The sequence below is a fragment of the Xyrauchen texanus genome, chromosome 10, assembly GCF_025860055.1.
Source record: "Xyrauchen texanus isolate HMW12.3.18 chromosome 10, RBS_HiC_50CHRs, whole genome shotgun sequence".
Classification (NCBI taxonomy): Eukaryota; Metazoa; Chordata; class Actinopteri; order Cypriniformes; family Catostomidae; genus Xyrauchen; species Xyrauchen texanus.
The window spans coordinates 12,063,605-12,078,519 of NC_068285.1; the positions used below are offsets into that span (position 1 = coordinate 12,063,605).

Consider the following 14,915-nt stretch of genomic DNA (forward strand, 5'->3'; position numbering starts at 1 on the left):
ACCCATAGCTTTCAATTAGAAACATTTGCTGTCAATTTGATGTTATAATAAATGTTTTATATTCTTAAATATATTTGTCCATGTCTTGCTCATTAATGTCCATGTCATGCCAGGCAGGTGGATGTGTAAGTAGGCTACATTTAAATCTTGTATTAGCATCTATTGCGATGCATACTAGTGAGTTAATTTAAACATAAGCACAGCTTGTTAAGGTATGTAGTTATATATGAAGTACATTTAAGTAGAGTCATGATTCACTTTACTTTACAGTGATTAATACTGTCTAATATTGTGTCATTATAAAGTAATTATAAAACTATTACATGCTGTGTACTAGTGAGTTAATTTAAACTACTTAAATGTGCACTCAGTAAATTAGTTGTACTCCAAAAGCAATGAATTGTAATTTTGAAACATATGTATGAAATCATGAGCTGAAGACTCCAGTCATATTAGTAAACATATAAAAGAGAATTAATTCTACATTGAGAGGGTCCCCTCGCTGCTGTGTTAGAATCACATGACCAGTCGAATTCTCCTCACTTAATCTTCGAAACTTCCCTGTTATTGGACATTTTCACTCTTAATTTCAATTTATCATGACAAGTTGAATAGTGAATTTCTACCAAAAACCTCTGTAACTGAAAATTATTGGTTTTGAATAATGCTGCATCCAAGTCCCTAGGTGTCAATGCAAGCCCAAGTCGCCATGCATAAAAACAATACTGAGTGCATCTTTAAGCAGGTTAAGCTTATTAAGGTATATAGTTAGACATAAAGTACACTTAAGTACCGTCTAAATGGTGAATGGTAAATGTTCTGCACTTATATAGCGCCTTTTTAACCATAGCGGTATTCAAAGCGTTTTACACTGTGTCTCATTCACCCATTCACACACACACATTCATACACCAATGATGGCAGAGACGCCATGCAAGGCGCTAGCCTTTGACATTGGGAGCAACTTGGGGTTCAGTGTCTTGCCCAAGGACACTTCGGCATGTGGAGTCATGTGGGCCGGGAATCGAACCATCAACCCTGCGATTATTGGGGTTAGCATTGCAAGAAAAGATGAGCAAACACTCTAAAAACTGCATTGTCCAGATGGAAACGTGCATTCAATGTAATAATCTTGGTCTCAAATTAGGTGAGGAGAAATATTGATCTCCAAGCACAAACCGAATGAAAGCAATGAAGCAAAACTGTAAGAATTAAGAGGAATGTTGTTAAATTTGCTTCATTTCTACTCATAGAAATAGATCAAATTTGGGTAAAACTTTATAATAATGGTCTGTCATTAATAGGTTATTATGCAGGAATGACTGCAGCACAAATGAGACATTGAGTCTTGGCATGGCTTGTTTAACTGAACGCAGGTATCTCACTGGCATAAGCTGCCATTTAGGGTCAGCCATTCTGGCTCTAAAACTATTTCAGTTTCCAGTTTTAACATGTCATCTGGGTGGTAGACTGACTAAATGAAAAGTGTTTCGAGTTCCATCTAGAGAAAGGAGAGCTTTATAAAGCATTTGTACTGTTGAGAAACATTTAGAAAATAATCAGTTGAGGTTTTAAAGCCTAGAATACAAATTTCACTCCAATCTAAAACTATACAGCCACATACAACTCCAGTATGATTCTGATTATACAATATGCTGCATTAGAATGCAGTGCCATGAATCTCCATATTGTATTCAGACAGCTGCAGAAATAGCTTCTTCTGTTCTCTATTTCTCAGAAATACTCTGACCTGCTCCAAGTGTGTGTGTGTGTGTGTGTGTGTGTGTGTGTGTGTGTGTGTGTGTGGGGGAGGGGTGGATGTTGTAACATTGTGGTAAAATTATAACACGCTTCTAACACACACACACACACTCACTCACTCACTCCCCATTACTCCTTTAGAAAGATTTGACTCTGCTGTAAGACTCTCTCTGTCTGTGGGCCATTAACAGACTGCATAACAGTTTGGTGACACACAGAGAGAGAAAGAGACAGATAGAAAGAGGCAAACAGTGAGAGACAGCCTTAGCGGGGGTCTATCTTTACATGAGACCCTCGCTGTTCCACTCAACACCTCTTTGACACACTTGCTCTCATCTCCTCCACTGACTGGAAAACCCACTGAGATTCTGTCATTCATCACGCAGTCAAGATCTCAGTCTTGTTCTCTCTCCATGTGGAGGTGTACAGGAAGTAGCTGATGTTTGATGTTATATCATTAGTGATTGCTGTTTTAGGGTTTTAGTGTTTAGTGAAATATGGCAAAACGGTTAAGTAATGATGGATTTGGAGAACAGAGCTGTCCGTTATTCACTGATTTACGTCGTTTTATGGTGTTTTTATGACACTTTTGGCTCACGTGTCCATTGCATAGCAAATGCAACACTCCCTCGGTTGAACTACTGCGTAATTTGATTGCGCTAGTACAAAATCATAAATGAATTTAATACGAACACAAAATGTATTGCATAAAAAGCCATGCACTATAGTAAAAGTGTTTAGATGTCATAAGATAGCACTGTGTGAGGAACAGGGCGAAAAGTAAGTGTTTATTAACTGATAATCTGCTGCTTTACTTAATATTTCTGTGAAAGTGAATAAGAGTAATTGCTGTTGTAGTGCCTCTAGTGTTCATTTCACCAGGAACCTGCTGGAATATGTACAATGAGTCATGAAAAAATTATTTAGCAAAAATTTAATGGTATAGAAATGTGATACTATGAGATCAGGTTAAACTGTTCACAATGTTTTTTAATATGTGGATGCACAAATGAGAATTGAGAGAGATTTTAGATTTCTCAAAACTATCGTAATTTTAAGAATAATGAAAATATTGGGGACAAGACATATTGACTCCTTTTATGGATATTTAATGTTGCTTTTGTCCTTTTTGGAGTCCGCCAGCCACTTTTTTATGGTATGCTTTCACTGTATGGAAATGAGCATTGTGAACATTTTGTTAAATGTATTGTTTCTTGTTCCATGAAATTTCTATGGATTTGGCATGAGGGTGAGTAAACGATGACAGACTTTTCATTTTAAGCCATTCATAAGTACCGTCTCACATATGTGATGGTTAATAACTGGGCCCAACAGAGCAGCGTCACACATATGTGACTGTTAATAACTGAGTCCCGCAGAGCAGGGTCACACATATGTGATGGTTAATAACTGGGCCCCGCAGAGCAGCGTCACACATATGTGATGGTTAATTAATGGGTCCCGCAGAGCAGGGTCACACATATGTGATGGTTAATTAATGGGTCCCGCAGAGCAGGGTCACGCATATGTGATGGTTAATAACTGGGCCCCGCAGAGCAGCGTCACCGATATGTGATGGTTAATAACTGGGCCCCGCAGAGCAGGGTCACACATATGTGATGGTTAATAACTGGGCCCCGAAGAGAAGCGTCACAAATATGTGATGGTTAATAACTGGGCCCCACAGAGCAGCGTCACACATATGTGATGGTTAATAACTGGGCCCCGCAGAGCAGGGTCACACATATGTGATGGTTAATTAATGGGTCCCGCAGAGCAGCGTCACACATATGTGATGGTTAATAACTGGGCCCCGCAGAGCAGCGTCACACATATGTGATGGTTAATAACTGGGCCCCGCAGAGTAGCGTCACACATATGTGATGGTAAATTAATGGGTCCCGCAGAGCAGGGTCACACATATGTGATGGTTAATTAATGGGTCCCGCAGAGCAGGGTCACACATATGTGATGGTTAATAACTGGGCCCCGCAGAGCAGCGTCACCGATATGTGATGGTAAATAACTGGGCCCCGCAGAGCAGGGTCACACATATGTGATGGTTAATAACTGGGCCCCGAAGAGCAGCGTCACAAATATGTGATGGTTAATAACTGGGCCCCACAGAGCAGCATCACACATATGTGATGGTTAATAACTGGGCCCCGCAGAGCAGGGTCACACATATGTGATGGTTAATTAATGGGTCCCGCAGAGCAGGGTCACACATATGTGATGGTTAATTAATGGGTCCCGCAGAGCAGCGTCACACATATGTGATGGTTAATAACTGGGCCCCGCAGAGCAGCGTCACCGATATGTGATGGTTAATAACTGGGCCCCGCAGAGCAGGGTCACACATATGTGATGGTTAATAACTGGGCCCCGAAGAGCAGCGTCACAAATATGTGATGGTTAATAACTGGGTCCCGCAGAACAGCGTCACACATATGTGATGGTTAATAACTGAGTCCCACAGAGCAGGGTCACACATATGTGATGGTTAATAACTGGGCCCCGCAGAGCAGCGTCACACATATGTGATGGTTAATTAATGGGTCCCGCAGAGCAGGGTCACACATATGTGATGGTTAATTAATGGGTCCCGCAGAGCAGGGTCACACATATGTGATGGTTAATTAATGGCTCCCGCAGAGCAGTGTCACACATATGTGATGGTTAATAACTGGGCCCCGCAGAGCAGCGTCACCGATATGTGATGGTTAATAACTGGGCCCCGCAGAGCAGGGTCACACATATGTGATGGTTAATAACTGGGCCCCGCAGAGCAGGGTCACACATATGTGATGGTTAATAACTGGGCTTATGTTAACCATCACATAAGCGTCACACATATGTGATGGTTAATTAATGGGTCCCGCAGAGCAGGGTCACACATATGTGATGGTTAATTAATGGGTCCCGCAGAGCAGGGTCACACATATGTGATGGTTAATAACTGGGCCCTGCAGAGCAGCGTCACGCGATATGTGATGGTTAATAACTGGGCCCTGCAGAGCAGGGTCACACATATGTGATGGTTAATAACTGGGCCCGAAGAGCAGCGTCACAAATATGTGATGGTTAATAACTGGGCCCCACAGAGCAGCGTCACACATATGTGATGGTTAATAACTGGGCCCCGCAGAGCAGGGTCACACATATGTGATGGTTAATTAATGGGTCCCGCAGAGCAGGGTCACACATATGTGATGGTTAATTAATGGGTCCCGCAGAGCAGCGTCACACATATGTGATGGTTAATAACTGGGCCCCGCAGAGCAGCGTCACCGATATGTGATGGTTAATAACTGGGCCCCGCAGAGCAGGGTCACACATATGTGATGGTTAATAACTGGGCCCCGAAGAGCAGCGTCACAAATATGTGATGGTTAATAACTGGGTCCCGCAGAACAGCGTCACACATATGTGATGGTTAATAACTGAGTCCCACAGAGCAGGGTCACACATATGTGATGGTTAATAACTGGGCCCCGCAGAGCAGCGTCACACATATGTGATGGTTAATTAATGGGTCCCGCAGAGCAGGGTCACACATATGTGATGGTTAATTAATGGGTCCCGCAGAGCAGGGTCACACATATGTGATGGTTAATTAATGGGTCCCGCAGAGCAGGGTCACACATATTTGATGGTTAATTAATGGGTCCCGCAGAGCAGGGTCACACATATGTGATGGTTAATTAATGGGTCCCGCAGAGCAGGGTCACACATATGTGATGGTTAATTAATGGGTCCCGCAGAGCAGGGTCACACATATGTGATGGTTAATTAATGGCTCCCGCAGAGCAGTGTCACACATATGTGATGGTTAAAAACTGGGCCCCGCAGAGCAGCGTCACCGATATGTGATGGTTAATAACTGGGCCCCGCAGAGCAGGGTCACACATATGTGATGGTTAATAACTGGGCCCCGAAGAGCAGCGTCACAAATATGTGATGGTTAATAACTGGGTCCCGCAGAGCAGCGTCACAAATATGTGATGGTTAATAACTGGGCCCCGCAGAGCAGGGTCACACATATGTGATGGTTAATAACTGGGCCCCGAAGAGCAGGGTCACAAATATGTGATGGTTAATAACTGGGCCCCGCAGAGCAGCGTCACACATATGTGATGGTTAAAAACTGGGCCCCGCAGAGCAGCGTCACACATATGTGATGGTTAATAACTGGGCCCCGAAGAGCAGAGTCACACATATGTGATGGTTAATAACTGGGCCCCGAAGAGCAGCGTCACAAATATGTGATGGTTAATAACTGGGCCCCGCAGAGCAGCGTCACACATATGTGATGGTTAATAACTGGGCCTCGCAGAGCAGCGTCACACATATGTGATGGTTTATAACTGGGCCCCGCAGAGCAGCGTCACACATATGTGATGGTTTATAACTGGGCCCTGCAGAGCAGCGTCACATATATTTGTTTCTGCAACAGCCAGTTATGTTACAAGCTGCCAGATTCAAATTGGCTTTCATGCCGACACAGGCAGCACTGGTCAAGCATTTGTAATTTATATTTGATCAAACATTTACTCATACAGTCTTTAAACCACAGCATATGTTTATTTTACATACATAAATCCAACTCGTCACCAAAGTACCAGGATTAAAAGTTAACTACTCTTACACGCACAGTCAATATAGCAAACACGATCTTCCTCCGATGCATGCGGCCATTTGTTTACATTAGTAGTGGTTGTCATTCGTCAAACACACAGCTACTCAAAGAGTCTTTTCAAGCACATAATATGGTTTTTCTATGCAACAAAACAGTCTAATTGTCACCAAAGTACCACGTTAAAATTTCACAGCTTGTATACTCACAGTTAAAACATGCTGATTGAGCGTGGTTCTCTGATGCGTGAAGTCTGTTTACATTAGCGCTTGTCACACACACACACACACACACACACACACACACACACACACACACACACACACACACACACGCACACACACACACACACGTGTCGGTATGGTTATCCTTATGAGGACTCTCCATTATTATAGTGTACGAACAATAGATTTTATCCCCTAACACAACCCCTAAAGCTAACCCTCACAAAACACTTTCTGCATTTTTACATTTTCAAAAAAAAAAACATTGTTTATTATGTATTTTTTATGTGGTTTGAATTATGGGGACACTAGAAATGTCCTCATAAACCAGATTTATAGCATTACCCTTGTAATTGCCAGTTTGTAACCTAAAAAAAGTCCTTGTAAACCACCCAAACCCGCCACACACACACACACACACACACACAAACACCGGACTGCTGATATTATTTGTTCTATAAAGCTATAAAACAAAATAAATAAAACAAATACAGTGCAGCACACATTCATTTTTCACATGTTTACTGTGTTATATACAGTATTTTTTTTTTTTATGACAAGAAATCAAATATTAAAATATTATTAAAAAAATAAAAATACTCCTCTACACTCTGCCCAGCTCTACTGACTGTGCAGTGCCATGTACAAAAATAACCCACTCCGGGGGGGCACAGCAGGGGAATTTAGACACTACTCATGAAAAGGTTAAGCAAAAGCAAGCCTCTTCTCAATTTATCACGTCGGGGGAGAAAATAAATTCTGAAAACAATATATATGAATATGAATAAAAACATCTCTGTCTCAGAAGTCAATAAAAGTGCTTTGATGTAAACATTAATGAAACTAATCTATTCTCTCTTTCTCTGGAAAGGAGAGAGCAGTTTCAGCAGTGCAGTGGTTCACGATGGCGGGGTGTTCAGCAGGATCTTTCAGATCCTCTACAGGAACGAGGAGGTGACCCTCGAGGACCACATGATCTTCAGAGTCCACCTGCTTCTAGATGGAGAGAGGGTGAGTCTCATGCTGTTTTTTGGAATGTAACAGATGTGAGGGTAATAGTGTGGCTAAGTACTTAAAAAATATATTTTTCCCAAATTCTGTTTTCCATTTATTTTTTCCTGAATTCCATGTTTTAAAGTTCAATTCAATTTCATCATCAAAATTGTCTATAATCAATATAATCCACAAAACCAAATATTTAAATAATAATAATAAATAAAATAAATCAGCATTCAATTGCACTTCTTTTATAATTAAATGCTCCAGTATGTCAGATACATAACACACAATATTTGTCTTATTATATACATATATATTTGTTTGTTAAATCAAGTGCTGCCCAACAGAGCATCACAGCACAACATGAAAATAGTGATGAAAACAGTTATTCAGTTCACCATCACTCTTGCTTCTGAGATATTGGTTAAATGTAATAATAATAATTATTATTATTTTTATTATTATTAATAAATATATTTTACTGTAAAGTAGTAAAGTATTTATGTCGAAATTCCTTTAATTTCACACATCAAGCTTTTATTTTGAATCAAGCTTTTATTTTGACATGATGGCTTTTAGGTTTGTGTGTGTTTTTGACACTAGCCTCACATCTCCAGATAAGCAATTGGTTATATCGACCAGTGTGATTAATAAAGGGCAAAATACTGCAATTATATAAATAAATAGTCTGCAGACACTGATCACTTCACAGTGAATGAGTGCTGTTTGTCATCTACAACAACAAGCACAGTATGCAATGCTAATGTGGTGTTTTCAGCATATGAGCGGCTTCACACATTCACTTTGCAGTGCACAGTACCTGCAGACTGTATATTTATTTACAGTAATTAAATTGCATCCATTTGCAGTTTAATAATCACATTAGGATTAAACAAATTTTTAATTTGATGAATTGTCCATTTCAAAGTAAAATTTGTAACAGAGTTAAATTAGCATATGAGCATTTGAAAGCAGTCATATAAAGCAGTGCTAATTCCAGATGTACAAAAAAGAGCAGCGTGAACATTTTGCTTAACATCTCCTTGTGTTTGGAACAATGTGAGAGTGAAGAAATGATTACTGAATTTTCAGTTTTGGGTGAACTATCCCTTTAGTCCCAGGTTGATACATGGAGAATTGGACAGTTGCTCAGCTTAATTCTCCCAACAATTCTTTTTCAATTGGCACTTACATTGTTCTTAAATATTTTATAAAAATACTGTATTATATTCCAATATTATGGCCATATAAACTGTTATCATCTGGCAAACCATGCTATTGATACACTAGCCATGTTAAATGTGTACATGAGAGACTGAGAAAGAGTTGTGGGTGGGACTAAATGTTCTTTCATATTTCTACAGCCATAATTCTTCTTAACCTTGAAACAATTATCTCCATCTCCTCTCCTCCCTGTTTCACTCCATCTCTCTCTCTCTCTCTCTCTCTCTCTCTCTCTCCGTGATAGGAAGTCTAAAAATAGCTTTCCATTGCCCCAGAGTGTTAGTTTAATCAATCTGTGTATCAATAATTTTAGCTCAGCCCTGTTTGTTTTTAAAGATTTCCCATTTCTACAGGATTTCTGAGGAAATAATACATATTAAATCTTGTTTTAAACTTAAGGACATTACGGGGAAAACACATGAATTTCATATGCATGTACATGTGGGAGCATGTTAAACTCATGTGCTTTTGTTTACATCCACATGATCTGATCACATGAAAATAGCACTTAAGGCTTGACATTTGCACATGTCAGAAACCTTGTCGACACATGAAACACATTGGGAGCACATGTGAAATGTCCAAAACCACACCACAATATATGCAAAATAACACGTGCAATTAATGTGATCTCTCTGTAAGGACATTGGCATGAAACAGATAGTGATGTATCCTCAGACAAACATTACTAATACTTAATATAATATATAATAATACTGTATATATATATATATATATATATATATATATATATATATATATATATATATATATATTAGGGCTGTCAATTGATACAAATTTTTTATCTAATTAATTACATGGTGTCCCGATTAATTAATCGCATTTACAAATATTTGCTGTGGAAGCCCCTCATATAACAATAATTCAATATATAATGAAGAAATAATGATACATAGTTATCTTTAAACATTTAAGAGCATAACGCATGTTTGTATTGTGTGTCTGCTGATGGGTTGATTTCTTCACTGTATAAACTGCTCATACAGCTGAAGTTTCACTTACTGCCCTCTGGAGTAAACAGGTGGTACTACAAGCTTGCATTTCTTAGGAATCTTCATTATTACGGTCCGGGGGCGATTAATTGCATAAATTTTTAGGGATCAGAAGCATATCAAAGGAACAGAACTGCATTCGATTCGGAGATCTTGGTTTGGTTAGTAGTTTTGGAAAGTGGAGGATTGCCATTAGTTTTGATTGACAGGTGTTGTGATGTCTCTCTCAGGTGGAGGAAGCCATGAGTGAGGTGGACGTTCAGCTGAAACTAGATCTGCACTTCACTGACAACGAACAGCAGTTAGTGTCTTTCTTCATTTTTCCATCTTTTTCTCCCTCTGTATTGTCATTGGCATTGATTGGAATAGTTTATTTCCATACTGCTTGTACTATTTCTATAGTATGCATTATGAATAATGTGCAGAGTATGTGAACTTTCTGTACATGTGATCATATTACATTTAAATATGCTAAAATATGCAGTATACAAGGAGTGCACCGCAGAGAATACTGCATACCACAATAGTATATGTGCAGTATGCAGAAGCAAAACTACCATGACATTAAATTTTAACATCTTCTTAACTCATAACATTTGGACTCCCAAAAGTGAAAACATTTAAACACAAAATCTGATTAGAAATGCAAAAGGGCCAGATTAATTTCCCAGATAACTGATTGACACTCGCAGAATTAAAGGAATGCTCCAGGTTCAATGCAGGTTAAAGGGCTAGTTCACCCAAAAATGAAAATTCTCTCATCATTTACTCCATCCCAGATGCGTTTGACTTACTTTCTTCTGCTGAACACAAACAAATATCTTTTAGACGAATATAAGTTACAAAAAGTACATAAAGGCAGCACAATCCATAGTGGGTAAATCCATGTCTTCAGAAGTGATGTGATAAGTGTGGGGGAGAAACAGATCAATATTTAAGTACTTGTTTACTATAAATCTCCACTTTCACATTCTTCTTTGGTTTTCGGTGATTCGCATTCTTTGTGCATATCGTTACCTTCTGGGGAGAAGAATTTGCTGAAATAATCCTCTAAAAATCTTTGTGTAAGTCATACACATCTGGGATGACATGAGGGTAAGTGAATGATGATTTTTGGGTGAACTATTCCTTTAAAGATTTTTTTTACTCATTCCTCATTTATTATAAAAAGAAGGAAATATCTCAGCTACAGTGAGGCATTTACAATGGAAGTAAATGGGGCCATTCCATAAATGTTAAAGTACACATTGTTTCAAAAGTACTGTATAGACTGAAGGCATAAACATTATGTGTTTAGAAGATTTTAGTGTGATAAAATTGCGTACCTTCATTGTGTAAAGATATAACAAATATCACAACTTCGTTGTCATGACAATGTAATGCAAGTGTAACGGGAGCAAGCTGATAGATAGCTGTGCAGTGTGTAAATCTCACTCTCTTGACCTCAAGAGGTGCACTAGCGACTGACCCTAGGGGCTTTAGACTCTTTGTTTGCGCACCCTCCTCCCACACCGGAGACGCCGGTTCGAGTCCCGTTCGGAGCGGGGTGACCAGGACCGATCACAATGATGCCATGACCCGAATGGAAGTGAGGTTTGGGGGGTGAGTATAACGGGAGCCAGCTGGCAGATAGCTGTGCAGTGTGTAAAACCTCACTCTCCTGACTTCAAGAGTTGTACTAGAGACTGACGCTAGGGGCTGTAGCCTTTAGCCTCCTTGTTAGCGCACCCGCCTCCCATGCCGGAGACGTCGGTTTGAGTCCCGTTCGGAGCGGGGCGAACAGGACCAGTTACACAGGTAAACCCTGTAATCTCGCAAAAACACCGTAAAGCAGGTAAATCCCTGGCTTTATCAAATTAAAATCATATGTACACACACAGTCTAGTGTTTATGTCACATCTTCATCTATATTGGCCCCATTCACTTCCATTGTGAGTGCCTTACTGTAACCACAGTTTTTCCATTTTATTTGAATAATTGAGTAACGAGTCAAACGTTATGCCACAAATTCTGTCGATAGAGCTTAATATGTATTGAGCCTGGAATATTCATTTAAACATGCACTGCAATAAAGTTAAGTGACAAATGAGAAGCATGTCACAATGAGGTTGCATACTGTTTTAAATTCTTTAAATAGAATTCAGTCTATTCTTAACATAGCCAGTATCTTTCTTTCTCTTTATCTTCTCTTTTATTTGTCTTTATGCCTCAGCCAGGCACAGACACACACACACACACACACACACGTTGGTGCAGTTATCCTTATGAGGACTCTCCAAAGACATAATGATTTTTATACTGTACAAACTATAGATTATATCCCCTAAATCTAACCCTCAGAGAAAACTTTCTGCATTGTTACATTTAAAAAAAGCATCAGTAATTGTAAAAAAGGCATTGTAATGACTCGTAAACCACCCAAACCTAAAAAAAACTTTTTTACAGTACATGTCCAAGATGTTATTTCAAAAGTTGACACTAAATACACTGAGAATTGAGTATGCATTAAATACAGAAAATTGGGAAATAAAATGTCTGTTTCTAAAGTGTCAGACAATGTAATTTTTGAATAATCTGAATCTGAATAAAGTTATTTTGATGAGAAAGTGTTATCTTTTGCAGCGCAGTGTATAAACGGATGCTTAGTGTGTGCAACATAAATGCTTTTCTGAGAATATATATATGTTTTGGTTCATTTTGTATTTTTTTGGTAGGTTGTCAGATATCACCTCAGTGCCTCTGATCAGCAGCAGGACGTTGGGTCTACATTTCCATCCGCACCATGGCCTACACCATCACCTACCCGTCATGTTTGACTATTTCCACCTGTCCGTCGTTTCCGTCTCCATCCATGCCTCCCTGGTGGCATTGCATCAACCACTGATCAGGTGATCACACAAAACTCCACCCCACTGGCTCTATGCTTTCATTAACAAAAACTGCACCCACTAAACAAGCATTAATGTTCTGAGCGTAATCTCTAAATAATATCCATAACTTAAGGCTCAAAATTGTTCACTGTACCGTTTACTGTACTTACAGGGCTGGACTGGAAAGAGAAGCTTTTTTTTTAAAGCAAGAACACGTTTGACCATAAACAACCCATTAGACATTTTTTTCTTGAAGCGTTCTGTAAGCCAGCACCTAAATCTAGACTGTTTCTGTTGTACATTGTCATGTATAATGGATTTCACAGAACAAAAGCCCTTATTAGTGCAAAATATTCTAAAGAAAGTCCTGTTGTTTACAAATGTATCTGCCTAACTACACATTTGGGTGTCTTTGGGTTTTATGCGAGAATGTGTGACACAATTGGCTTTGTTTCCAGACTGATACTCTAAACAAATACTTTTCCAAGAGACTGGTTAATGAATATTTCTGCAAGCAGATCCCGACTGAGCAATCCAAAGTTCATTTAACTTCTAAGAGTTTCAAGTATTGATCACAACCATGGAGACCAACATCATGCCATTTTTCTTCCTCTCTAGTTTTGCACGGAGTGGTAAAGGGACGTGGCTGGGTAGAGGATCTCCAGAGAGTGAGGCTCCGTCCTCCATGATGTCAGTAGAGAATCTGATGTTTGGGACGGGGTATTGCAAACCTGTTCCAACAGAGGTAAATCTATATACAACCTTATCAAGATTTATTTTCACACTTAAACAAGCATTGGTGGTGTTCTGTGTTTTTAGATTCGGTCTGTTTTAAAGTAGCCATGTGGAGAAATTTCATGTAATTTAACTCTAGTTATAAGTTGGACGTGACACCTTTAAGAACCAGAGTTTTACAACACCGGAGTTGTTTAACACCTGCTTTCTGGAACTCTCTCGTTTTAGAGATGTGAGAGCATGCATTGTGCTAGAGAGTTCCCGGTTTTGTTCATTGGTTGAGAATTATTTGGGTAAATCAAAGATTTTACAGAAAATGCTCATGCATTGCATTAAAAACATGTTCAGAAGAGTATATGTTCAAATTGAGTGTTTTTCATAGATCATTTTTGAAGGATGCATATGGATTGCATGTGTGGAGTTTGACCATGTTTTGCCACACATGTGAGATGTTGGTATGTCAATTTAGAATTAATCATATCTTAACTAATGATTTATAGCCCAGAGTGTTTTCCAATTAAGTGAACATGTGTGATGAGAGTATGTGTAATGAGAGTAATATTGTATTGAAATGTTCTTAAAGCTTGTTTAAAACGGCATAAAATGCTTTGAGTGATTTAAGCATGTGTTAAATGCACAAGATGCTTTGAGTGATATAAGCATGTGTTAAATGCATAATATGCTTTGAGTGGTTTCAGTACTTAAGTACTGTAACGAATGAGGTCGGAGTCAGACAAGGGATGAGGATCCAAATGCGGGTTTATTGATTAAAGGAAACAAACACGCATGAATAAACAAAACTACCACGATGGGCAAATGAAAACAAAACACAGGAACTGGAACACGGGAACACAGGCATGGAATAAACAAAACTACCACGATGGGCAAATGAAAACAAAACACGAAAACACAGGAACTGGAACACAGGCATGGGAGCGAGCACAAACTACGTACAACAGCATTCAACGACAGACAAAGACTAAACCAAAAACCAGGATATAAATACAAAAACATGGGAAAAAGGGGCCAATGAACAAACAGAACACAAACTAGGTGACAAGGTGATTAACAGAAACCAAAGGCAAATTAACAAGGGCAGGTGAAAACAATGAACAGTGAACACGAGGGAAAACAAGACTATGGAGGTACAAGGGTGACAAAAGTGAAAACTAAGGAATAACAAAAGTGACAAAATTACAAACAAAGGGCAACAGTGAGACAAGACAGGGTAACCGTTACAAGTACATAGGGTTCTGTGAATTATATAAGCATGTATTAAAGTGATGTATGCTGAAGCATATGAGTAGGCCTATGCCCTGTTTGTATTTTCTTTTGACATTAGACTTTCCCGTACCATATTTCATTTTTGTATTTTCTTTGTTCTATATATATATATATATATATATATACCCATCAACCACTATTTTTATTTATTTTTATAAAACAGCCATCA

General features: G+C 39.1%; 2 protein-coding genes across 3 annotated transcripts in view; one reads left to right on the forward strand and one right to left on the reverse strand.

Moving 5' to 3' along the window:
- LOC127650913 (collagen alpha-1(IX) chain-like) overlaps window positions 1-6,654 on the reverse strand; it is an 84,034-nt gene extending 77,380 nt beyond the window's left edge. The window contains exon 1 of the mRNA XM_052136566.1: window positions 6,607-6,654. The gene's annotated coding sequence lies outside the window, so the exon portion shown is untranslated. The remainder of the gene's footprint in view (window positions 1-6,606) is intronic.
- Window positions 1-14,915, forward strand: part of LOC127650910 (protein FAM135B-like) — a 63,399-nt gene that overhangs the window by 19,170 nt on the left and 29,314 nt on the right. For both annotated transcript variants that reach the window (XM_052136562.1, XM_052136563.1), the window contains exons 4-7: window positions 7,493-7,632; window positions 10,088-10,158; window positions 12,572-12,745; window positions 13,346-13,472. In XM_052136562.1, the coding sequence (XP_051992522.1) occupies window positions 7,493-7,632; window positions 10,088-10,158; window positions 12,572-12,745; window positions 13,346-13,472 (512 nt within the window). The remainder of the gene's footprint in view (window positions 1-7,492; window positions 7,633-10,087; window positions 10,159-12,571; window positions 12,746-13,345; window positions 13,473-14,915) is intronic.